Source organism: Falco cherrug, chromosome 13 (assembly GCF_023634085.1).
Source record: "Falco cherrug isolate bFalChe1 chromosome 13, bFalChe1.pri, whole genome shotgun sequence".
In the NCBI taxonomy this organism is placed as follows: Eukaryota; Metazoa; Chordata; class Aves; order Falconiformes; family Falconidae; genus Falco; species Falco cherrug.
The window spans coordinates 34,491,024-34,517,493 of record NC_073709.1 but is presented as its reverse complement, the minus strand read 5'-3'; the positions used below and the strand labels follow the sequence as shown (position 1 = coordinate 34,517,493).

The window sequence follows — 26,470 nt, the reverse complement described above, 5'->3', positions numbered from 1 at the left end:
TATCAACAGGAAAATAAAGCAGCACAGAGGGTGGGACTTGACTTGGGCAAATATGCCCAGGGAGGGCTGGTACAGAGGGGAGGAGGTGGCACTTTGCAGTCAGTCATAAAAGGAAGACGTGAATGAGTTCACCACACATTGACTCCAGACAGACATCACAGCCCACCACATCCAGGACAGGGCAAACGTGGCCAGAGAGCCCTATCGGCGTAAGTCAGCCTTGCATTCATGTAAGTCAACACAACAATGCCAGGTTACATCAGAAGACTCTCCCAACAGGAGAAGAAACAGTGCAAGAGGGTTGTTTGAACTAGGATTGCATCATTCTGCCCTGCATAAAAGCTGGGCTGTGGCAAATCCCGGAACAGCTACCAGGGAAATCCTGGAGTAGCTTCAGGGAGGGTGTAGGCGTTTAACTCACCACAGTCACAGCCCTGGGATTTTGACACTGTTCCCACCACACTGGGTGCCAAAGGTGCCTCAGATTCACCCACACCATCCCTACGAGCAATTCCCAAGAGGCATCCCCAGAGGCTTCACTGATTTCACAGCATGCAGCATTAGGAACAACACAGCTCTGTTAAACATGAAAGAAGTACCACACCACATTAAAAGCAATGACAGCTGGGGAGGAATGAGAAGTTGAAGAGCACACACCTTCCTTGCCTCTCCAGCCAGGACACCTCCCGTAACACCACTGTCTACATGCAGAAGTATCCTCTGAAACAGCAAGTTCAGCTTCAGGACCATCAGGCCAGAAAACATTGCCCAAGCACAGGCTAAAGCTCACCGAGTCAGACATGGCTTTCTCTGTTTCTGTTCAGCACCTTACACAACTCAGGACTGCAACAGTGTGGGCAGACAGGACAGCAACGGGACAGAACCAGACAGCTGACAAACCTGTCTCTCGAGGGAGGGAAAGTCCTGATCCAGCGGTTCACCCACATCATTGTAGATGCACTTGGTTTATCTGTACATCACCAGTAATCTGCTCACCTGGCCTCTGAAATAGACCACAGGGAAGGACCAGCACTGGTGATGGCTTAGGTATTCACACCCAGAAGCAGCCAGCTCAACCTTTACACAACTTAATGATGTTAACAGTGATGGAATGACAAAGCTGATTAACCCACCACAGGTTTGTCTGGTCTCAGCTCCTGAGGGAACTGGGTCCTCCTGCAGAGCGTGCAGCCGAGAGATGGTGCCAACACGTCCTGAAAGATCTTCCTCAAATCTCACCTCTTCCCCACCTCAAAGATGAGCCAGCTCTATGCACCTAGGTATTTGCAGGAACACGTGGCCAGCTGCTAGAGCTGCACACACAGGGCCCAAACTGGTGTTCCCACCTCCAGCAATAGCAGCCAGGATACATCTCATTGCCCAGTGGAGAACACAGACCCACCACAGCAGAGAGGCCTCCTGCTCCACAAGGTCCAAGGGAAGAACAGGCAGAGACCTTCCTCTGCAAACAGGAGAGGGCAACAGGAACAAGAGGAGCTGCAGAGTTAAAAGGAGAGGCAGATACTGCAAATTTGCTAAGTATTTTACTCCCAAGTGAAAATCCCTCCTGCTTCTCACATTAATCAGGGCACTTAAAACTAGTCCCAACCAGCTGCTCCCACTTCCTTTGTCCAGCTCTTCTTCAAACGCACACGCAGCCCACTAAGAAACAGAGCAAATATGTGTAAAGATCTGCAGACAAAAACCTGAGACCTCTGGAAAACACCCCACAGAAGCAAGCACCCCTCTCCCAGCACCGAGGCAGCTGTGCTTTACAGTAGGACAGTTTCCAATGTTTTCCTTCTCTGTGCAGACGAGGGATTTCCTGTCCTCCATGGCAACAACCTTGCATTTACTGAAGGAGGCTGTGCCAATAATCTCCACAGCAGAATGAAAAATTTTAAAGTGGCACTGCCTGTTAGCTCTGGGCTTCAACTTGATGTTTTCCACATCCACGGTCCAAATCCATTCTGCCACCCTCCTAAAAAGGTTTGCGAGTGGGGGGACCTAAACCTCCAGTGCTGCTCTGCCCATGCAAGGGCAGTTATTAGTTTCTCCAAAGTGATGGAAATCTTTCTGAACAAGTGACCAACCACCACCTCCCAGCAAGAGTTGCCTGTGCACCTTCCAAAGGACAAGCTTTTCCTAGTAAGTTCCCAGTTCAGAGGTGGTCCCCAGTATGCAAACAGCCCTGGATTGAGGTGGCCCAGGTCTTCCCGCTGCAGGGAAGTAAGGGCTGCCACTCTCTCCTGAAAAGGGAAGCACTTACTGGGCCAGCGCTGGCCCAACAGTTTCAAAACAGAGCTGAGCTGAGCTTCCCCAGCATGGGCTCCCCTCCCCACCCCCGGCAAGCCGCCCTCGCACAGGCCCGCCTGCTTCTCCGCTCCAGCCACACAGACTCAGCGCACTGGCTTGGCAAAACGCCTGCCTTCGTTTTGGCCCATCTCATGCCATTTTCGTCAGTTACATCAGCTTGGCACAAGGCCACACAAACATCAGGACCAGCCCAAGGGATGCAATAGGAACAAAACAGGCGGGGAAGTGAGGCCATCCCCTTTCAGTGGCAGCAAGCTCGTGATGAAACTATATCCATTGCAGTCTCAAATTTAACTGGACCAGTTAACTTTATTAGAACACTCTCTGCTAACCTGCTCATTTAACCACTTATGCCTAAAGAGGTTTTGTTTAGCAAGGCCTTGAAAGAGGAGCAGTTCCAGAAAGACCTGGAAGCCCCTAAGTGATACCAAACCTGAGGTATATTTCTGGGCTGAGCCACAGGTGCTATCTAAAGTTGTGCTGGCTTACAGTCAGGCTTTTTTTGTTTTGTTTTGTTTCTCCTTTTAAAATCCCCCAGAGAGGGAGCAGAAGAAACTTGATCCAAACTAAACTAGACACAATAAAGCAATACGTTGTTTTCAAAGCAGGTAGGAGGCTAGCATTAAACAGCAAACAGGAACTTTAAAGCTTTTTTTACCCTTATTTCATATGAGTGAATCAGGCTCTCAGGGGCATTTTCCCCGCACAGAACAGGCTTGGAAAACTGTTTAAGCAACAGCAAAACATCAAATACAAGAAACAGGGAATGAGAATCCCTCAACTGATAGGGAGATTTCTACAGCCTCACTTGAAAAAGTTGAGGTACCACAAGCAGTAAGCGCACACAACCTGGCCACCGTGCTCTACCTCTGAGTGCTGACACACAACACGCTTCCACCTGCCTAGACCTCCACCACCCTCTCCTGCAGAAAGTGACCTTGCAATTTTGCTGCCAAGTAAAACAGACCCACAGAAAAGAGCACTCAAAGTCATTTGAACTGACACGTTTCACTGCACCAGAGCAGAGGCAGAACAGTCACACTAGCAGTTACCGTGTCTCCACAGAAGAGCAGTAAACCACAGCCAAGGAATAGCCAAACTAGAAATCACAAGCACTCATGTGACTGCTTACAACAGCAGTGGATCGAGACAGCAGAAGCCCTGGCGTGGAATTTCACAGCAGGGTGGGGGTGGGCAGTGTCCCCCGGAGCCCCCAGCCCAGCCCTGCTGCAGCAGCTCTCCCAGAGCGGGCTGCACAGAGCCGCCTCCAGGCGGGTTGGGATGGCTCCAGAGAAGGAGACCCCACAGCCCCGCGGGGCAGCCTGTCCCACGGCTCCGACACCCTCACGGCAGAGAAGTTCTTCCCCGTCTTCAGGCGGAGGTTCCCGTGCTGCAGCCTGAGCCTCATGTGCAGATGCGGCCTCCCCAGGGCAGAGCAGAGGGGGAGATAACCCCCACCCTCCTCCCAGCGCACCCCAGGGTACCGCTGGCCCCTTGGCCACCAGGGCACGCCGCTGGCCCATGGGCAACTGGCTGCCCACCAGAGCTCCCAGGCCCTTCCCCGCAGAGCCGCCCCCCAGCAGGTCAGCCCCAGCCTGTGCTGGTGCGGGGGGGTGTCCCTCCCCCGGGGCAGGACCCTGCACTTGCCCTTATGGCCCTTCATGGGGTCCCTCTGCGCCCAGCGCTGCCCCTGCCCAGGTCTCGCTGCAGGGCAGCGCAGCCCCGGGGGTACCAGCCACCGGTCCCAGCTCCGCACCATCAGCAAAGCTGCTGAGGGCACACCCAGCCCCCTCCTCCCGGTCACCGGTGGGTGAGTGGAGCAGGACGGGACCCAGCACTGGCCCTGGGGATCAAAGTAAAGTTTCTGACTCTGACAAAAAACTCCCTGTGGAACAACAGGCAAGTCACCTTCTCCACACTCTACCTGAATTCCCTCCCCTGTAAAACAGGCACCGGTCTCGCTTGTCTGTTCAAGTTACAAAGCAGTGCTAGCAGGGATTATTTTTAGCACGCAAGTACAAAAACCCAGCTGAGCTGGACTCTGATCTCAGCTGGACCTTCTCAGTGGCTTTGTAATAGAAAAGGTAAACAAAAAGCAAGGCTGAGCCACACCAGGGTTCAGCCACTGGACAGCACTTTTGATAGCAGCTGAACCACCATCTTCAGAAAACAGTGAGCTGCAGGTCCAAAGCTGGAGCCAGGCAGCCATCTGAAGGATTAAGATGGATCGCCAGTATCTGCATTCATTGACTGGTGAGCAGTCCGTTCCAAATGGACAGATTTCAACTCCACTTCAGACATTCCACTACCACCAAGCAACAACACAGGTGTTAGAGCACAAGTTGAAATAACTCATAACCACGCTCTCAGACACAGCAGCAAGTACCGGGATAGCCGGAAGTACTGAAAGCTACATCGGAGAATGGGAACTCTGCAGAGCTCTGCTTCACAACCTAAACAAGCAGGTCTTCCCAGTCTTTTGAGAGAGACTGCAAGTGTCAGAATTTAAGACCTGCCAAGAAAACCTTTCCAGCTCCATGTTTTGGGAAACTCACATTTGCTGCTATCAGAAGCACAGCACAAGGCTACAAAACTGCTAGAGGTCAGAGCCTTGGATCACAGCTCCCCTGCAGAGCCTGCAGTCAAGAAGGAACAGGATGGAATGGAAAGGAGCTAAACAAATTGGGAGCATGTTTAAAAAAAAACAAAACAAAAACAAACAAGCCATGATGAATCTCTACTTAAAACATCAGTAATCATCCCAAGGCAAGTCAGGCCACAGCTGAATTTCTGCCCCTAGTCAGGCCAGGGTGTTTAGCAGTTTCTGCAGCTTGTAAAGCCAGTCACAGCTGCAGAACCACTGCGGGAAGCAACAACTAGCATGAAGTGTCCATGCTCACAGCTCTTCCAGGCTTTCTGTATCCCAAGGACACAGGAACAGTTCCCCGCTTGCTTTACCAGCTTTAGTATCAGTGATGTGTCTTCCTAGAACCACAAGTAGTTGCATAAACCAGGGCAAACCAGCTCTTTCTTGAGGTACATTTGACCCTTAATCATTCCCTTTCTACAGCTAGAAAACCCTGCTTTATTGCACCATCTGGAATCACTATCTTGTGCAACAGAACACATTTATGAGCTCTCACAAGACCAGGTTGGTTCCCATCTGCAGTTTTCCAATATCCAGATACTGCCAGCTCCCTAAGCACACTTGCCACTTGTTTCACCCGCTCTAATGAAACTCCCATTTCAGTGTGCCTGACCCACTGTGAGCACTATACCAAGACTTCTGCATCCAGCTATCCTCCTGCTAGTCTCTGCCGGGTTTGCACTGCGATCCAGATCCACTGCTCTGTGTCCATCTTAATTGCTAGCTCTGCTCCCCTGGAGGCAGCCAGCCTGATCCCTGAACCACCCAAGGACTTGGTTCTTGCCCACCTTGACTGCACCATCACAACAGTCATCACTGCTTCTCCATAAGCACAAATACGCTACTGCTGTCCAGGGACACAAGTCACCTCCTTGCTCTCCAATGCTGAGCACACAGTTGGATTCCTCAGTATCCATGCTTCTGTTGGGAGAACAAAAAAAAAAACCATGTTCCTCCCCAAGATGGATGAGAAAAAGCTAAATTGCAAACCTCCTACATGGAGAAAGGGAGCACTGTATCTTATAACACCCAACGCAGCCCAGAGCTGCACGCCAGCAGAAACAATCACCCATAACACAGCCCACAAGCACAGCACCAAGGCACAACGGGATGCACCTCTGCTACCAGCTCTGTTAAGAGTATGCTCTTGACTCCAGACTGGAGCTTTGTACCTGCTGAGCCGCCATGGGGAGAACCACTAACCCATTTCAGGCAAGGCAGGCTGGATTAGCAGAGACCTGCTATTTAAACTCTTAGAGGGAACACGGCTGAAGGGATTTCACAGAACTAACCTAAGCATTTGTGCTGCACACCAGTAGCATGCTTACCTTTGGGTAGTAGCAACATCTGCCCCCATCAGCAACACTACAGCTGAATGTCTAACAAACCTTAGTAAACTTAACCAAACAGTTTTTCCCTCTGACCTCATTCAAACAGACAGAGAAGAACTGACATCTGTCGTGTGTGGCTCTTCACATCAGTTACCATCACAGAAATGAGGTTTGTACCTGTTCTCAAAAGCCAGTTTGCAACCCATAAACCAGAGCAACAAGCCTGTAAAGATAAACTGCTTTACAGATGTGATCAGTAAACAAACACTAGTCAATTCTTGTTTGGGATATCTATGAAACTCTGCTCTCATACCCCCAGCCAGCCTTTTAAATTAAGTCTCAGCAATATTTCAAATTTTTTTTTTCATATTGATAACCTGCCTTATCACACTAACTAGCTTGTGCTGATCTTTTTTTTTTGCTAAGGCTTTATTCAAGGCTCTGCTACAAGGGAAGTCATATTACATTAGTTAAAAGATTTCTGCCCTTCCTTACGAGTAGGATGCCCACATATGTAGCTAATTTCTCTTACATATCAAGTTATTTCCAGCTGCCAGGTAAGAACGTGGGGTGCACAGCTGCCTTTCCCAGTACCTCATTACAACTCAGTCTGAGGGTAAACGTCATGCAATTAGTTACCAGCAGCTGTCCCAGCCTGCCACCCACCGGCCGCCAGCAACGCGAGCTGTGCTGTCACCAGCGTTTTGCAAGTCAACACATTTCAGACATTGCAGCTGACTGCAATGCACCCTACTGGCATAGATGACACAAAACAGCTTCCTCCGGAGCAACAGCGCTATTGGCAGAAATCTTACAGCTACTGTTTCTTACAGGTTTTGTAAATTAACCATAACTAACTAGAGCATCAGTATAAAGCCATAATTACACCCATTCAAAGTCTTTTATACCCTTTTAACCTGATCAGATTAACACTTTAGTAAAAATCAAGCTATGTCAAGAATTTAGAGTGCAAACATCTCATGAAAAAGCTCTATAAGAGTATTAAAAAACAAAAAAGGTATCTTGCTTGGCTTCAATGTTACTGGCAGTGCATGATGTGCACAATAGTCTAGGCTGCTCCTGGAGTAGGGACAGTGTCATTTGTCATGTTTATACTAGCTGCAGCCTTTCTCTGAGGAAGAGAAGAAAAGCCTTTGAACAGAGTTAAAGTAGTTTAGGGTAAACACAGTCAGAGCTCAACCTCCCCAGGCTCAGCCCAAAGGCAGTTCAGCATATAGTCTGCAAGTTCCTTGCTACTGTCTTTGATTCACAAAGACTACTCAGCTACTGGAGCTAGGTTTAGAAAGACTCGGCATATAACAATATTTTGCTGTAAAACAGCATAAACAACATGCTACTTCTCCTATGCCACAGGTACAAAAGGCCATGAAGCAACTGTGGCCTCTGAGAGCCACGGCACACTAGAAGCTCATCCCAGCACAGCTGGCACACCAGCAGAGCCCAGGATGAAGTAGCCAGAAGTGAGGGCAGGAGGCACTGTGCACTTTTAGGAAAAGCCAAAGCTTTGCCAGCAAGAATTGTCCAGCTTCAGACCACTCGCTGCCCCAGGACAAGGGGCTAGGAGTTTATATGACATCTGTCCTAGGTGACAGATGCTACCTACCAGCTCTCTCCTACACAGGGGCCACACATCCACAAGAAGTATACTTATGTGGCTGCTGCTGGAACGGAGCTATCTGGGTAGAAGCCAAGCGTGAACTCCAGAAACGTTAATCAACCACAACTTGAAACTGTTCCTGTCAAAGGTAAAAGGAGAGAGAATTCAGACATTTTTGAGCTAAACTCCTGCAGGTAAGAACTGCTCTGTTTTCATGAGGTACCAAAAAGAAAAAGCAACAGGTCACCAAAGAGTAAACTACCAAACAATCCTTAGATACTGCCACTGAGCTGCCCATTCTTAGAGCTTCTGATTAAAGATGCTTCAGGCAGTCTGCTCAGACCATAGCCACATAGCCTACTTTGCTTAATTTCTTGTGACTAAACTTCTAATCATGTGCAAGGCTCAGTACTCACTCAGAAAGCTGCCTTTAGAAGGGTATGGCTCACTGACCTATACCCACATACACCAAACGATAGCCAGCCTGTAGAATGATGACCCTAGGGTTTATATGCTGAGTTGCCTCAGCTATGGCAGTGTACGCCGAGTTTAAAGTCTTCTTACAGAAGACTGGCTAGGGCTGTGCTTCCAGAATCCCTGAAGGTTTAAACAGCCTTCTGTTGCTAGCAGGAGGTATATAAAGATTGACAAAATATGACACATTGTAAATAGTCTGAAGGAGTCCAAGCGATCTATACATAACAATGCTTTTGAAAGGCTTGGTTTCCTTTGTGTGTAGCATATAAGAAGTAGAAGTTTGAGAGCTACTCAAACAGCAACATGACCCGAAGTCCCCATTTTTCATGTCAACACCCATTTCAAGAACAATCTTAGAGTCAAATATTTATCTCTAGTGCTCTGAATAAAGAGTTCCAGGTGATGAGTAACTTGTGATAGTTCTGTGCCTGAAGCCTGTTTGTCATTTTACATCCCACACAAAGTCTTCCCATACAACAGTTGTTGTATCAGACATCTTTATTTAATGTATTGCCCAAGTGTACAAATACTGCATGTAGTTATAGAAATTCAAAATATATTTTGGTAGAAATCTGACTGGGAAGTGGAATGTTAAGATATTTACTTTATAAAGTCACTACACTTATAGAAGTCACTCCCACTTGCAAGTTTTAAATATATTAGGGCTATGAAGAGACAGATTACTTTATGATCCTGAAAAAAGTTCTTCTTGAAAAACATTTTCTGCTAGATGAAGTCAGTCAGCAGCTAATTGATTTCTTACATTTGACTCATTTTGAGTTAGCCAACAGGATGTTAGCTACATCCAGACAATACATACACAATTCAGCTCTCATTTATACCAAGAAAGTCAATGTATCGCTATCAACATATTTAAGTATTAGTCAAACAGAATCTCAGTGACAATATTTATTTTAAGCTAATGAAGTCAAACCAATAAGTTGCCCCTGGCCATTGAGTGCAATTGATGCTTTTTTCACATTTTCAGAATAAGGCGTCTTAGTTCTTGAACAAGTCAATACAGCTTTGCAGGAGAGAGACATTGTTCTGAAAAGGAAGAGAATTAGATTCAGCTAAGTATGACTGATAATTTAAATCCTGCCTTCCACAACAAAGTAGCTTCCAAAATAGTAGCTCCATCCCAGGATTCTGTAGCCCAAGACATTGCTAAAGAGCTTATATTGCAAAGACAAGCATTCAAGCCGTAAAGCATCAAAACTAGATCATACAGTCCAATCTACCTCTTCCTGCAGGCTTGCAGTCAGGACTCATTTTGTGGGAAGGACAGAGGAAAGAGACAGTAGTAAGTTTTGGTTTTTTGGGGTTGTTTGTTTTTGTGTTGTTGGTTTTTTTTTTTTTTAAGTGAGCCAAACTGAGCAGTATTGTCAGGCCTTTCATATGTCACATTCAAGCTCAGTACCAAAGTAGCTACCTGCGATGAAGTCCAGAGCTCTCAGGGAGTGGGAAATTACACTTTCCTTCTTCAAAAAAAGCTGAGGATGCACAGTTACCTCTCAAGTCTTTCTGCTTTGTTCTCCTTGGCACTAAACTAACAGACCCTGTAACCTGTGTACACTTTCCTGGATTAAGCTGGCAGTACATGGGGTGGTCTCTGCAGCCTACTTCAAGCCTGCTCCGTAAAGCGTGGCAGAGGCTGCTACAAAGCCAGTGTCCCCCTTCACTGACCAGCCAAGGGGGAAGGGTTGACAGCTAGATCACAAGCTGCAGGATGTGCTCTCACAGCACTCAAGAACACTTGAATCAGCAGCTGTGTCTAGATGCAGAAGAGATCACACCCCACAGATGAGGCTGCTGATGGGAAGTTAGGTGACCTGCTGTGTACTACCTGCAAAACTTCTTACTTGCAGTGCAATAGGCTGGTGTACTAAGAGCAACAGGTTGAGACCTGCTCTGTGCATGAAGTCTGTTAAGACTGTCAGCATTTGTTCTTTGTATGAACTACATCTACAGTTTTTTACTTCCTTTCCTTCCCCTCTTCAGATCTCAGCTGAAGAGCCCAGCCATTCTATTTTGCACTTTCTAGTTTTAAAGGGAACCCAGCAAACCCTCCAAGTTACACCTTACTCACTTCTCTCAAGCTAAGCCTGTTAAATTCCAAAAAACACACCTTTGCATGTTTTATTTCCAGTTCTGCCATTTCAATTAGGTTTTTGCGGAATGCTGCTATTCTCTTCTGTTTGAAGCTCATCAGCTCTGTAGGGAAGAATGAACAAACAAAGATAAGACAGACATACAAAGTGTGACTGAAGTTTCAGTAACGCCCCTTATGTTTCATGAGTTCTGTTGTACAGCTCCAGTTGCAGTATTCGACTAGAAAAAGGTTCAAAAGTTACACCTTGCTGTTCCTAGCCAGAAATGCATTCATCACACAGCACTGACATCTCTGTGAGGAAACAGACAGCTTGTCTAAGACAGAAAGGTTTTATAGGAAGACAACTGGAATAAAACAGAAGCAAGCCACACAAGCTCTGAGATCACAGAACATTTAAAAAACCAAGAACACCAAAAATGTGTACCATGAAAGTATGTTTCCTCTGTTCTGTACTGTCCAAAGGCATCTACTAAGAACCAGTGTTTGAAACTCTGAATGAGGCACTCAGCTGTACTGGGACAGAGTAAAAGCCTGTTTGCACAGTTCTAATTGAGATAATCAGAAGCCTGAGTAGTTACCTTCTGGTGGAGGCTCAGAACAAAAGTTTAGTCTGGAAAGCAAGTACCAAGGGCTTTTAATTAAGATTTGTCTTGTACTGACACTGCTCTGGCTTTAGACAATCATTCTTAAAAATATTTAGCTGCATTAATTTTACAGGCATCTGTACTGCCCTTGGTATGTCCAGACTACTTGCTTCAGGAGTGTTCAGAAGCTTTCAGTAGCTGAAGGTCAGATGGAAGCTTGGACTGTATTAAGATCTCCCTTCAGCACAAATACAGCAAAGCTTTGTTTACCTTGTTTTGCAGATTCAGAAATCTTTTCAAACTTCTGACAACAATCCTGTTGATGTGCCTCAGCCAGCCTCACATCCTTGCTCTTCAGTCTGGCTTTATCTAGAGCTTTGTTTGAGTTTTCATAGTCAACAAGAGCCCTTGTACGTCTGTACAGAAGATCCTGAAAACAGACAGGAATAGTGCATCAAAACTTTTAAGAGGACCACTTCCCGAACTGAGGTTACAGCTACCTTAGCAGCAGCAGGTTTCAATTCTTTCAGCACCAGATTCTGATCCTTCCAACAAGCTATTATAATCTGCTATGCTCTTAGCACAGCAACAGGAGCGTTTCACCAGTGCAGCATCAAGTTTTCAGGAGAGCCACTCATGCCTTAGTCAAGGAAGTCTGAGGGCTACTGTAGGCATCACTTCTTCCCTAAAAGTAGCTTTATCCTTCTGTAAGGCAGGCCTCTCCATTAAGGAGGAACAGCACTTTCTGAATTCCCTCAGTCTGCTTCTAGGAAGGAATACACTATCATTTCATTTGTTGGTGATCTGACAGTTTGACTGAAGCACTACACAAACCTAGACACAAGCAGCAGTATAGGTCTCAGCACCAGTTCTCTTCCAATTTAACAGCAGTATAGTCCCGATATCTGAATAGCAGTAGATTGCACAGAGCCTGTAGTGAATGTTCCAGGGTACGTGACATTAGAGGTACGATACCATATGAAGAGGCTCATCAGTTTTATACCTAGAAACCATTTCTCAGCATAGTCACCCCCTTGCCAAGTATTGATTAGAAAAGAGTTGCTGGCAAGGCTTTGTCAGTCACATCAATCTATCAAACCGCTCTTGGAAGTCCAGACTCCAGCAGCCTTCCCAGGTTACTGTACATTCATGATTAAGTACTTAATCAGTGGGGATTTACTTCAGGATTTTTAGTTATCACTGGGTTTACTGAGAAGTCATGAGTACTCAGGCAGGGGAAGGGTTAGCACACTGCTGCAGACTCAGATTCAGTTTGCTCTAACTTACTGAAATGTAAAGAGTTCTTCCTCTCTACCCGTACAAAAACTGGTTGGCCATCTTAAGCAGGCCTTCTGTAAGTGGGCTGGGACACAGCTAGCCAACATACAGTTTCTAAGCCACAGCAGAATATAGGAGTGACACATCTTAGGCAAAACAAGGGTCCACTTTCTTATCTTAAAGCACAAAGAATACCATCAGTGAGCCATAAAGATCTAAACTTCAAGAAAGAAAACCATTCTCACCTTAGCAGCTTCTATATTGAGCATGTAGTATCTCAATAGTTCTGAGAGCTTTAAGTCTTCGTCAGACGAAACTCTACTCTCTACCTTCTGCAGAAGAGATCAGATAGTTGGTATGTAACAGGAAACAGCAACATCCAGATACACGGATTCTTTCCCCACTCCCCAGAGCTTCTCTTACCCTGAGTTTCTCAAACAGCTCAGCAACTTTCAACAAGTACCTAGCAGGGGGGGAAAAAAAAAAGCAAGCATAAATAAGTTTTAGATAGTTCTTAGCCTGATAAATGCTGGCATCAATTGGCAGAAAACCAAATAGCTTGAGGCCGGAGTTCACTCCCACATACAGATCCAGACAAGGGCTTGACAAGAACTCTGGTTTAAGCGAAGACCTAAACAAAAGGTTCAGTACAAGAGATGCTGGATCCCAGCCTAACAGACTAGTACAGTTGAGCAGCTAGACACCATTTAAAGTAACTACACTGATCTCTAGAGCGTAAGGATCTTGTGGAGAATTTCCCCTACAATACCCTCCAGAGGGATGAACAGCCTTGCTCATGCAGCTAAATACTCTGTTTTAACAAAGTCTTGGTGAATTGATAACAAAGTTCAGAGAGGTGGAAGAATTCACCTCAGAAAAGGTGACTAGTTTTCCACGGCTTAAAAAACCCACACCATTCTGGAATTTCCAAGGTCCAGAACATACACTAGGCCTGTATTCTAATGTGCTGTTGAATACAAGCACAGTTTAACACAGATGCATAAACCCTTTCTCCCATATTCTCTGGGAGTTTGTGACCTGAAGAAAAATTCAAGGAAACTTCTGCTTAGAAGGAGCTTTGATGACCAGCACAGTTCAGCTCTAGGGCACAACGGGCAAAAAAGATCAGCCAGTTAAAAGCTGGATGCAATTGATAGTTTTAGGTCTGATGCATCACAAGCACCAAAGGAAGGGAAGTTTCAGTGCCATTTTCTTGCAACTCAAGAAACTCAAACTGGCTATGACTCAACCCCTTGGATTTTACAGAAGGAACTTAATATTCCCAGACTCAGGATATGTTTATGAACGGTTAGAATTGCTTACTTTTTGATAACTGTAGGTTCTTCTAATGCCAGGCTGTTCAAGCAAGCTGAAGTATAAATATAGTCATCTGCAACATCTACAAGAACAAGACAAAATTTTCAGGCTTAAATCAGCAAGACTACGAGATCATTAGAAAGGTCTTTGAAAATATTTACTTTTATGAGATCTTGTCATCTTATCTGCTTTTGCACATGCATCCTTTATTCTGTTGTAGTAGTTTATAAGAAAAGTCTTCTCTTGCTCAAAAAAGTCTTCTACTTCCTGAAAGAGAGTAGGACCTGTTAAGTCAGTTACATTATACAGAATACAACCTCTTCGCTATTTTGGGAAGGGCCAAAGACATAACCATAGCCACCTGAGCATTATGTCTATTGATCTCCATTAAAGAACAGAGTTCAAGACAAGATCCCGAGTCAAGAGTTCAACAAACCAAGCTGTCTGGCAAGTGCTTTTTTCACAATGAAGTGAAGATGGACTTGACATCCAGCTGTTCAATGTAGCTGGTTGTCTGAAGCAGCCACTAAATTGGCACCAGACAGCCCTTAGGACTATCAGCTGCTGAAATTTTATTTCCCAGGCCTGCTCCAACACAGTGGCTAAGCAGTAAGCAGTTTACAAGCTTGCTTCACATCCGCAAATGTCACATGTACTGTAACGTTTCATGACATTGTGTTTAGGACAGCAAATCTATTTGAAAGAGCTACCATGGCAACATGATAGAAAAAGCTCAAGCTGGACCATTTACAGGAGCCTTTGGTATTTGATCTCATCTAGTGCAAGCAGAAACACATAAATCATGTCTGTTCAGAGCTCCAGAGTAGACGAAACCCACAAGCACATTTGCTGTGTAATCCTTTCCTCCCCACCAGTACTGGGTGTTAAGGCAACTCTTCTGCATCCACCAGAAACTTTCAATATACACTTAAATCTTTAACAGCCTATAGCTCCAATGTCTTATTTCTACAGGAGTCAACATTAATATAGACTACTCCACCCAAGCTGGGACATCATTAACAAGGGTTAGTAACTGAGCCCCACACGCTTGAAGCTTGAAGCAGACATACCTAACTTCCCCAGAGCAGGAAACAAGAAGCATCAAAATTAGGGTAAGAGGTAAATCAACTACCTCACCTTGACTCCAGAGAAGAGGACTTCATCAGCACTCTTTACCACACTTTTTAAAAAGCCACCAAACACCTCTTTCGTATTTTTCCTCCGAACACTCAGCTGCAACAGAGAGGCCAAGACAGCTTTAACATTACACCAAGGGGGAAAAGGGACTACTTTGACACTTGCAGTGTAGCAACATCATTTATATTTCACTTATGACAGAGCAGGCTGATTTCCAAGCTCTTGATAATACCTGTATAAAGATGGATCACGTAACAAATGGCTTGACTAATAGTCAAGCCATTTGTTACATGATAGTAATAGTACAGAATAGAATAGTTCAACTGTTCTGCACCACAGATTTTTCCCATTCCCAGAAACAGCTCAGTTTCTCCTCACACATCTTGGATCAGCATCTATCACTCATAATTAGGTATAACACAACAGATGCAGTACTAGCTTCAATACACCTCCATTCTTCTGTTTTAGGATGACGCAGCACACAGCACAGGTACACCTGAATACACTGGCTCCTTAGATAAAGGCATATAAAGTTGGCTTCCTAACCAACTTGACTAGGATTAAGAAATACTGATATTTGTAGCAGGAAAAGGTCTAAAGGTCAGGCTTTCATCCTTCAATCATCTCACAGAAGTACTGGCAGTATTTTCTTGCTGATGATGCACAGATTTACACAGCATTCTGACTGTGCCCAGAAAAAAGTGACAGCACTCCTAACATCTTGCCTCACTTAAAGGAGAGGAAAAAAAAGCACGCCTTACATCCTGGTCATACTCCAGGAAAACATGAAAATTGCGATCTTTGTTCAGCACAGGATGAGAAGAAATCCGCTGAAGGAAGATTTCATGTGATGATACAGTCTTCTTGAAGACAGCGAGGTATTCACTGAAAGGAAAGAACAGACCAAGATCCTCACTTGTACTGCCTTCTTCAATACACAAAGAATTGCTTTAAGTTGATCCAGTGAAAATATTCACCAGCTTCTGAAATAGCTAGCTAGTGATAGAAAAGCTATTTTCAATCTCTTTAGCTAGTAGGTTTTCCAGTTTGAAAGCTTTTGGCAGCTCCCCAGCTCCAGGATTTTAAAAATTATGCAGTGGCAGCTCCCCAGCTCCAGGATTTTAAAAATTATGCAGCGGCAGACACCTTCAAAACAGTCACACCCAAGATCAGTTATCACCAAATAAATTGCTCTCCCAGGAGGTTTCTCTAAGTGCAGCTTTTGCCAGTAGACTCATTCTACTTACGCTTCTAGCTCTTGCTTCATTTTGGCAAACTCTTCTTTTGTCATAGACACTTCTCCTTCCCCTAGTTTCTGCATCTTCTCTCTGGGACCATCAAAGTCAGGCTTTGAAGGTGCTGGAGGTATCTAGCCAAGGAATTGGTTAGTGATAGATGCTAGCAAATAAAGTTTTCCAAAATTACTTCTAGCCTTCTCTGGAAGGAGGCCCTTTTGCCTGGGTCATGGCAAGCCACCAAGGCTCTGCACTCAGGAATTCGAGGCATGCTGATGTCTAGGTCCCTGCTTGCCCCTCCCAGCTCTGTGCTACCCCTGCCCCAGGAGGGAAAGCCATCAAAAGGAACAGCCTCTATAATCCACCCCAAAGCCAGCCATCTTCTGTGGCCCACGGGGCTTCCTAAAGAATCATGATGGGAAGGACAGACTGTATTTTACAGCATTTCCTTGTGTCATCTTCAGGCAGATATGAATACCACTGTAGAGTCAGAGACTCTCAGAGCATCAAGCTTTTTTTGCTGCTCCAAGCTACATGGAAAGTTAACATACCACTCAAGGTGTTTGGGAATTAAGGCAAAAGGAACCATAGGGGAATACTCAAGTCACAAAACTCTAGTAACATTGGTAAAGCAGACTTCAGCTCTAACTAGTATGCGCTTTAAATTACTGTAGTGTTTCAGAATTACATTTTTTAGGAAGTACTTACAATAAGTCCTGCATACTCTTCAGTTTCGGTGAGCGTATCATGCAGCCACACAAAGTCTTCATGCTGCCTTGTAACTGAAAACTCAGAGCTTTGAAAAGCTGGCAGTGTAGTCTGGAAGAGAAGATATAGAAGGCCTACTGTTTTGTAAATTAGTGCTTTTAGAAACAGTTCTGTCCATTTCCAAAGGAAGCTATTTTGCCTAGTAAGAGCCTTGCCTACTCTCTTTTAGCTGAGCTGGCACTCATTCCGCAAGCCATACCAGCAAGGAGACTATTTAAAGAAAAGGCACTGTTGTGGAACAGCATTTATGCAGTTTATTTTGTGAAGTTTCACAGTAGCTGGTTTCCCCACTCCTACTCCCCAGCCTTCTGGTGTCAAGCTAGGATTCCTTTGCAAAGACAATCTAGTGTATCAGCTACCTTGCCTCTATTTAGAGCGTTCACATCTTCAGAAATCTGAAGTTTCTGCATAAATATACACCCGCAGGCCACATTCAAGTGGAAAATTTCCGTCATTGCCAAGTTCATCTTTAGAGATAATTGTAAATACACATATTACAGTCATAACATTTATGAAGACCTCTTTCTATACCATGATCTTACCTTTGTATGCACAGTGAACTTGACTCTGTCCTTTTCACTTAGGGCATCAGGTATATCAATTTGGAGAGAAGGATCAACGTTCAGGTCTACAGATACAGACCTCAGCTGCAACAGAATTCACAGTATAAGCCTTGGTCAATCATCCTCCTTCCAGTATTTCTCCAGCTTGTTTACTTGGAGCACACCAAGCCAAAGCCTATTACACCATTTAGAAGACAGCAACAACCCGACAAGTTCTCTCTTCATTATCCTGTGCTGCCAAAATAAGGTGGCAGAACAGCTCCTAAGGGCCTAGCCTTATGATCCGTTTCCTCACCCTCCAACCTAAGAGCTGCTTTAATGCAAGGTGAGAAGAATTAAGTGCTTCTATTTCTCACAAACAGCAAGCCATAGACAAGAGCCTGATGCTTCCTCACAAGGCTTGGATTGGTCAACAGTACACTCCAATCTCCCAGAACTACTGCACATGTTCCAGTAGCTGTTCTGACAGCTGCAGAGGCTACATTCTCTCTGATCCTGGGGAAAAGTGGGGCATGAAGCCTCCTTAGGCTCCCACAGAGTCTAAAAGCCAACTGTTTGCCAGAAACAGGACAAAACCCAAGAACACTGTGGCACCATCACTGCATCTGTTTAATCCTATTTTCAGAATACCTGGTATCATATTATTCATTGCTTCTAAAATGCACATTTGCTGTTAAAGAAAGCCCCAATAAGCTGGTACAAAAACTAGCCTCAAAGATATCCGAGTTTTGTTTTACAGAAAGCTATTTACTGCTTGTAACTGCAAGTCTCTTCCGCTCCTAAAGTCAGGTTTTGTCTGTCCTACCCTTTCTAGACAGAGCTTTGTGCCTGCCAACATTTTAGTGCTATTTGTTTCTACTCAGAGCAGCTATTCAGGTTTCTGAGCACACTGTGTGAGGCACCCTTTACAGGAGACCTCCGAGCCTACCAGGTTCAATAAAGACCAGACTTGCCTTCCCAGTGCTTCAGGTAGGCCTTAGAGCCAGCATCTTCCTTTGGGGACTCATTTCTTCATTCCAACAGCCCACCCCCAGAACATAATTTCAACCATACTCAAACTTTTCTAGAGCGGTGGAATAGCATTCTCAGTTGAAGATGCTCTAGGTTACACACCACTAACACCCTCAAGTCATAGTCCTACTGGAATTCCTTGCAAGGACAGAACTTTCTGACTCTGAGCCAGCAAGGCCTTGGTGCTCAGCCTGCCACCCTGTTCTAGGAAGCGGCCAGGTTGCCCTCATGGGTGGTAACACTCAGCATAGCCACCAGCTCATGTCTCCCTCCAGTTGACAACCTGAATTTCCTTTACCAAGTCATAGTTTACTGCTTGTACCCAACCATTGAGGACAAATGGCTTCAATTCTCTACATGACCTCAGAAGTAAACAAAAAAGTTTAGGCATACCCAGCATAGATTACTAAGGTTCACACATACATGGATGTGCTTGAGGTATGTACTGGATGTATTTAGATACCCTGAATAGACTTTTACAAGCTGTTAGATGCTGGTGATCAGCAGCTTCAGTCAGTCATCTGTACTTCAGAAGCGTGCAGAAACCTGAGCCTATCACATCATGGTGGTTCCTGTGCCATGAAGCCTGTGTTCTGAGAAGCCCTCCCTTCAGTGCTGCAGCATAAGCTCAAAATAAAAATGGTTTGTTAAGTGAGAAACTGCCAGAGATCAAGGCCACAACACAGGAAGTTTGCCGAAGAGTGACCAGAGCCAGGCTGAATCCTAAGGTTATTCTTCAGAAGTAATTCCAAATACCTTCTCAGGAAACAAGCTAGAGAACCAGGCCATGACTGATGGTGTTTCACCACCCTGCAGCACACTAGTACACAGACCCCACCAGCCAGGAGCTTGCCCCTACTACCTGCTAAGCACGGGTTTCAGCATCAAAGCCTCTAAGCAAACTGTGCCAGACAGCATCCGAGCAATCCTGTCACATCACAGACAGCTTGAACACTGCCTTAAGTTCCTGTAAAGCTGCATAAGAACTGTTCAGAGGTTGCCCTTTATAAGATGAAGCTTTGCTTCCAAAAGATTTGAAAGCTCCCTCCCCCTAGTCTGGCCATCTGTGTACTGCAGCCCAGATCTGGTAGATGACAAGTCTCTCTGGCTACCTGCAGAGGACACAGCTGTCAGGCTAGCATGTATTTGCCTCTACCCAGCCTGCCCCTGCCTACACTCCCACTACCACTGATGTCTACTGTCATCTATGATTAGGCTCGCATACATAAATGAGGAGTACCCTCATCCTTCCAGCCACACTAAAAAGACTTCCATCCGCTGCATACCAGCTGTTAGCTAGAGTTAGAAGGAGCTAGGTAAGAGACATCTTTTTAAGCCTTATGACTATGGAAGGGCCTTGTACGCAGCACACTGAGCTTACCATTCTGAGTTCTGTGGGACAGGAAGCTTTTATCCCATCCTGGGTATTGCCTTTGCAACAAGCAAGAGTGTTCAGGTTAGAGCTATGCCCTGGAACACAGCTCCTAGCAGTCCCAGCACTGCTCACATCCAAGTGGACATGGTGGGGCTCCAAACACTACAGGGACTCCAACAGTACAGTCATTTCTCTCCAGTCACCCCATGGGACAGATTATTCCCCTACAGGCCCGTGACTCTGGTACTTGCTAGGAAGACACAGACCATACAGCACAAAGGTACATGGTTCCAAGGTCACCGACACTGGTTTAGGCAGGAGCTGCCCCATTCAAGCACTAGAGGAAGCACAGGCCACCATTCAGATACTAGTTCCACTTGGAGCACAGCTTGTCGTGTGTTGCCAGCTGAATGAGGCAAGTTGGTCAGTGTTTCCCAGCCAGATAACACTAGCAGCCAAAGCAGTGAGATGCAGACCCCAGTGTTTTGCATCCTGCTTACTTATCTTTACTGTCCAAACAGGATCAGCAGTGCTAACAATATGAACTGCTGAGTCTGGAAAGTATGATAAGCCAAAGGAAACTGCTTCCTCCCAGCTAAACTAAGGAAAGGATTACACAAATCAGCCAGTCCTGAATTTGTGAACTTTCTTATTAAGTCTTGCAGAGAAAGTAACCCATGATCAGATGCCGCCTGCACACTCCCTCATGCCTAGCAGTTGCCTGCAAAAGAGACAAGCAGATATAGACACAAAATGGTATTGCTTTGTCAGATTAAAGCAATTCAAGTGTCACAGGCGCTTCTCGGCTGCACTAGCACCATGACCTGCAGAGGCAAAGCAGCAAGAACATAAAACCTACAGCTTCAACAAACCCCAGAAATGCTACTGCAGGAAAGCTTGCTGCCCCGGCTGGGCCTTCCTTAAAAAGAAGGAACTGGGAGTCAACAAGCAGCAGTGCTCAGCTATGCGCTCCAGAGCAGTATGTACTATACATATGGCCCAAAGTGGGATACCAGCCCAGACACAGGGCAAGAGTCAAGAACTCCCCTACATGTAGCGGTGGGATTCTGCCCCTCAGGACTACATGAAGCCACTTGCTAAAAAAACCTCTTTTACATCTCCTGCCTTAAACATCTGCTGTATAAGTATAGGCTGGGCCACATACATTAAGGCCACTGCAGGCTCAAACATCAAGCCTCTCACTGTTTGAAGACAGGACAGGATTATCACTCCTACCCTTCAGGAGTCTGCTCTTCAGTGAGGGACCTGGAGCCACATGAAATAGAGGATCATAAAACCTGGTCTACTCTAGTCCTGTGAAGGTCACTGTGGGCTTCTAACTCTAGGCCAGAGACCTTTAGGATTACACAATCATAGCAGCAAGGGTCAGACTACAAAGAGAGTATTCACAGTCTGACTTCAGGAGGACAAAGTGCCTTGTTTCCCTACAGAAAGTGCTGGAGCAGCATTTCTCCACTGAACTGGAGGAAAGAAGCCCCCCTCTTGTTACCACAGCTCTACAAAGCACTACCTCAGTGAGCACCTAAAGTAGATGTTTTACACCAACCTTTCACCTACACAAGCACCTGCTCCTGCAGCATTAGCAGCTCACTGCTCAAGGCATTTCATTCTACCACTCATCCTGCACCCATCCTACAAGGAGGAATGAAGACCAACTTGCTTGTGGTCACATGAAGGCTTGTGCAGAGCAAAGGAATTAAACTTTCATCTCCAGCCCCCAGGCTTCTTCCTGTATCACAGCAGGCACCCCACCTAAGGCCTTCCCAGGAAACCACTCCATTTTAGCTCTCTGGCCTGCCATATCTGGCAGCTCCATCATATCTGGAGGCATTTCTCTGCTTGGACATCATTGCTTTTTCCCTGCACTCCAGGCAGTGGGAAAAAGAACTGAGGTTTCTCAATCCCAGTTACTAGAAACCAGTTTGTCACCCCACACCCTCAAGGGGATAATTCAAGATCAGCAACTTGCAAGAGATCATTTCTTCCTTACTTGCAGCACATGCCACGAAGAGCTATAGAGGATGATGACTCTTGAAGCAGCACGGGGGGAAACAGCTGGGTTGGGCTGCAAACTGAAACACTCACCCAAACCCAGCACAGTGCCTCCACTTTGATCTCTCACTTCCCTTTCTCAGAAACAACTTAGAGGCTTCTGGTTTGCCATGACTACAGCAATTGTTACAGCTGCTCTGATGCCCCCCCACTTCTAGGCTGATGCCTCTTCAGTGACTTGTACTGAGATCCCCAGGGCTTCTTGAGGATTCAAGAAAAACTTCTCTTTCTTGAGTAAAGATACTGCCCACCACAACTGTCTGACCTGGAAATTAGAAGACATGAAGCAGAGCCCTCCAGAACAACAATCAGTCATCATATCGATTAACATTTCTAGGCTTCAGGACCAGAAGACTAAAAACAGGTATTATGGTACTAATTAGGACACTGTGATAATCATCTGATCTGGTAGCCCAAGAGATAGCAGAGTGCATTACTGTGACCAATCCAGGTAGCATTTGACAGCACTTTCTTCTATTGCTTGGACATGTTAAAAAAGTAACAAAAAATGTTGGATCATTTTAGTACAATCTGGTGATGACCATCAGCTACCCAGACATAAGTTTTGATCAGGCCTCACCCAGTGCAAATACATCTTCACACTTGCAGGCATTCAGTGGAACGAAATAGTCTCAGCCACTGAAGCTGCCTAGTTCTGTTGAACGGCCTGAACTCCTGCTTTTAAAATTACACCCTTTGCAGTTTGAGCATCAGTTCTAGATGACTCGATGTTACTTCTGCATTCTAACAAAAGAATCTGCCAGTGCAAGCAACAGTATACAACATCTGATTGCTAGGGAAATAAGAATCCATATTTGTTCTCAAAATCAGATTAATCCAGGAGTCTTCCACATAGCTGGGCTCCCAGAGGGAACAAAGCCTTTCCACAAGGATTTACGTGTCACCGAGCTTTCTGCTTACTGTCAGCTAGCTTATAAAAAAAACCAACCTACACCACAACTCTTATGATCAACTCCTTGCTGTCATTCAAGCAACAGCCACAAACAAGACTCCAGTAGTAATTCCATCTGCCACTATCCAAAATCCATCACATTTTTTACAGAGCAGTCTTTCTTAGAGCTGTTTAAGTGTTCTCCAGAGAACACTAAAAGATCATGGTGCTTTCTGGCAGTTTATACCAAGTCCTGAGTTCCAGAGGGCCTGGTTTCAACACCCAGGAGTTAACCAACAGTCTTCAGACTATCTGGCATTAGTTGCTGGAACAACACTTCAGTCATATTCATCACAAGTAGCTTAAGTTTCCCTTTAATCAAGATACTAAAAATACATCTGAAAGTATACTACATGCATGCAGCAGTAAAGAACCAATACAAAAGATGCAAAGCTTTGATTTTGCAGCCTTCGTGACAGACTTGATATTAGCTCTCTGACATTCAGCTGAAACAATCCTGAAGTAATCCCAGTTACATATAACGAGGAAAATTGAACCAGCCTTCTTGCGTGCTGCCCTCATGTTGCTATTTATGCTATAGAAAATGCTTTCCCAAATTTACAGCTTCTGACTGTAAAATTAGTGATGCAATGGTTTAATTATTTTGCTTAAAACAAAGATAAAGAGGGAATAACAGCTCAATTTAGTCACACTGAAATGGCTTTCTGCACCAAGCACAGTGCTTGGCAAGTAAGCAGAAAGCAGCCTCTATAGCCAGAGCACCTGTTGCCACTGGGTGTGCAATAAGCTGGCTGTTCACTTAGCTCTCCTGTCAGAAAGATCATCTGCATCACTCTGCAGAAATCAAGTGGTCACACACCTCCTTACAGAGGTAAGGAGCCGTGGGAAGGACACCATCAATGCTCAAGGATCCCACATTCTGAGCAAAAGCTTCTCTAGCTCACCTTGTTCCACCTAACAGCACACAGGACACCTCCATCCAACCCACTGCTTCCTCAGCTCTAGGGGTCAAGCAACTGCTTTGGCAGTGCAGGCTCTATCTACCCTGCTGCAGCGGTCTGCCTGCAGAGCACAGCCTATAGCTAAGCACTTTTAGCCCATATGCCATCTGCACCACAAAGTACGCCCAGGTAAAATGGAAGTTGTGCAACAGAAGCAAACACCTAAGCCACAGTCAGCATCTACAGAATGTTTTGCTGACCTCCTGCAGTGAGGCCAGAGCTGGTGGTAGGGAGTCTCAGCAATGCAGACTCACCATGCCCTCTTCACCTCCCATGGACATGAAATTGTGTCGTTAGCCCAAACTGCTGCACCAGCTTCATGGAGACTATGTCCTTGACAGTACATCATCCAGTCGCTTTCACCTTGCTAGCGGTTCATCTCCTCCCGCAACAAGCAGAAGCAGTTTTCTTGCAAAGGATAAGCAAGATCTGGAAAGTGACGGCCTACTAGAACATGTAGCAGAAGTTGCCCAGCACCAAGAGCCACTGTTCAGGAGTTGTAACAACAAGTCCCAGGCTATGACACACCATTTTTTCTTCTGCTGACTGTTCTCAGAAAGAGGGGCTACTACATGCACTCTCAGTATTTTGACCTAGAACAGTTTAACTGCAGACTGGAGCCTTTAAAATACCATCAAGCCACTGACATTAAGAAATACCAGGGTATGTGCACAACCTTAGTTTGGCAGTCCCCATACTCTCTTCACTTTCTCAAGTGCTTTTTCCTCCCCATGACAGATTACACCATCTTTCCCACTGCACTTCCAATCACGCTTATCCTACCCTCCCTTCCTCTTCCTACATATCCTGATCCTCTCCTGCTTCATCACCTCAGGGTCAGTTTTCAGTTTATACTTACCAACAATCCCTATTCAAGGTTAATACCTAACGAAGCTTCTTTTATAGGCATAGGCTTTATCTACTAGCTGTGCACAAGTTCCATGTTGCTGTTTCTTTGCCTAAACAGGGACAAGATAGGAGTATTTCTCTCCTCCCTGCTGCTGGTGGAATCTCAAGACAGCCCTGCTACCAAACACAAGCTAGTTAATCTTTGGCCATTGAGCATTAGAGTTTAAAGCTACTCCAGCCCTCACTGTGGGAACATTTTCCCTTCCCCCCCCAATATTCCTGTCTGCTAAGTTAGAAAGGGCACATAAACACTCGGAGCACTACCAGTTGCTGCAAGGCAGTTGATATTTTACCTTCCCCTCCACCCATCACCTGCAGGTCCTGCAAGCCTATACACTGGCACTCAGTATTCTCAAATGGCAGAAACTTTAATACTAATAGTTTCACATGCAGCAGAAATAAGTTGAAGCACTGGGTAATTCACAGCTCAAAGCAAGTAACTAGAAAACAGTTGTTCAACAAGCTTTTGCATGTTCTACTGGATCAGGTTTTTTTAAACTATTCATATGCAAGAGAAGCAAATGAAAAGAGTTAAAGGCAGGTGTGTTTCTAGCCCTCACATCAGTTAACGTACACCTTTCAAAAAGCTGGAAAAAACACAGACTGAAGAGACTTAAGCACCCTTAGCAACTTAAACACAAGTCATAATCCTGCAAGCGAGTTAAGTTTAGTCACAATACAAAACTACCTTCAGGTGCAACAGGATGAAAGTCAAGTGGACAGCTCACAGATTGTTACAGGGCTATCTTGCCTTCTATTCAAGGTGCATGGAGTAGTTATTAAACCAGGTATTTTAAGCCAGGCAGCTTGTCCAACATGAGAAATAATTCCACACTCTGTCTGCATACAAATACATTAATTCAAACAAACACAGCCAGTTCCCAGTTTAGCATTTAGCTTGCATTTCCTCTGAGACCTTGAAAGTCTTAACTTCGGGTAACATCTCATACCCCCCCTCAAAGACAAGGCGTAAGCCTCCCCGGCACTCAAATCTTCAACGCTACCAGAGAAAGGAAAACCAAGGCAGCTACTGATGTGACAGCAAAGGGAAAAAGGCATCCCAGCTGAAGTGAGAGCTGACAGCCTAACGAACACAGGCCACACACCCAGGAGGCTGGTCCCAGGCACAGCAGGCAGCTGGCCCGCTGGGGAAGAGCGGGTCGGAAGGCCTCGGGCACCGCCGGCACCCCGCGGAGCAGCCCCTGCCTCCGGGCCCCGCTCCCCACCTGCGCTGCCTCACGGCAGCTACACAGCCCTTCCCTGCTCCCCCTTCCCACCCTGGCTTTAGCTGTTCCGTGGTTTGGGGGGTTTACCCCCGTTCCCTCCTTTCTTTAGCCTTCTCTCGGCATCTTCAGGGACAGCACTTCACGCTCCCCCTGGGCGGCTACCCGTCGACCAGGTGCCCTCAGAAGCCCTCGGCCGCAGGAAGCAAGCAGCACGGGGGCTAAGAAAACTAATATTTAAAAACCAAACCCTAAATCGAACAAAACCCCGTCACCGCCCCGGTGCGGCCGGGGGCGGAGCGGGCGGGGAGCCCCCTCGCAGCCCGCGGGGCCAGCCCGGCCGTAGCACCGCCGCTCGCCTCAGCCCGACTCGGGCCGCCGCCCTCACCTTGCTCAGCGCGTCCTCCCGGAGCAAAGCCATGTCTCACCGAGCACAACCACCGCTCACCACCCTCCGCGCCACGGCGGGCGCCGCCGCCTCATATAGCCCAGGGCGGAGCCGCGGCCGCCACACGCCCCCAGCGACACACCCCCACAGTCCCGGCAGCCCCCGCGCCGGCCCGGCTCTCGACGGAAGCCGC

At 46.1% G+C, this 26,470-nt stretch overlaps 1 protein-coding gene across 2 annotated transcripts; it reads right to left on the bottom strand.

The window, feature by feature from the left end:
- Positions 1-8,869: 8,869 nt before the first annotated feature.
- Positions 8,870-26,433, bottom strand: SNX5 (sorting nexin 5). 2 transcript variants are annotated; one of them, XM_055725712.1, is made up of 13 exons: positions 26,278-26,433; positions 17,364-17,468; positions 16,762-16,872; positions 16,066-16,187; positions 15,580-15,703; positions 14,819-14,914; positions 13,843-13,948; positions 13,688-13,763; positions 12,788-12,827; positions 12,610-12,696; positions 11,357-11,516; positions 10,518-10,603; positions 8,870-9,436 (listed from the first exon to the last, which is right to left on the bottom strand). In XM_055725712.1, exons 1-13 carry the CDS (start codon positions 26,308-26,310, stop codon positions 9,389-9,391), a joined length of 1,194 nt encoding a protein of 397 aa, XP_055581687.1. In that variant the 5' UTR covers positions 26,311-26,433; the 3' UTR covers positions 8,870-9,388. The 2 variants fall into 2 exon arrangements, with proteins under 2 accessions (XP_055581687.1, XP_014139371.1); XM_014283896.3 differs by lacking the exon at positions 26,278-26,433 and adding an exon at positions 25,355-25,487.
- Between the last annotated feature and the right edge of the window lie 37 nt (positions 26,434-26,470).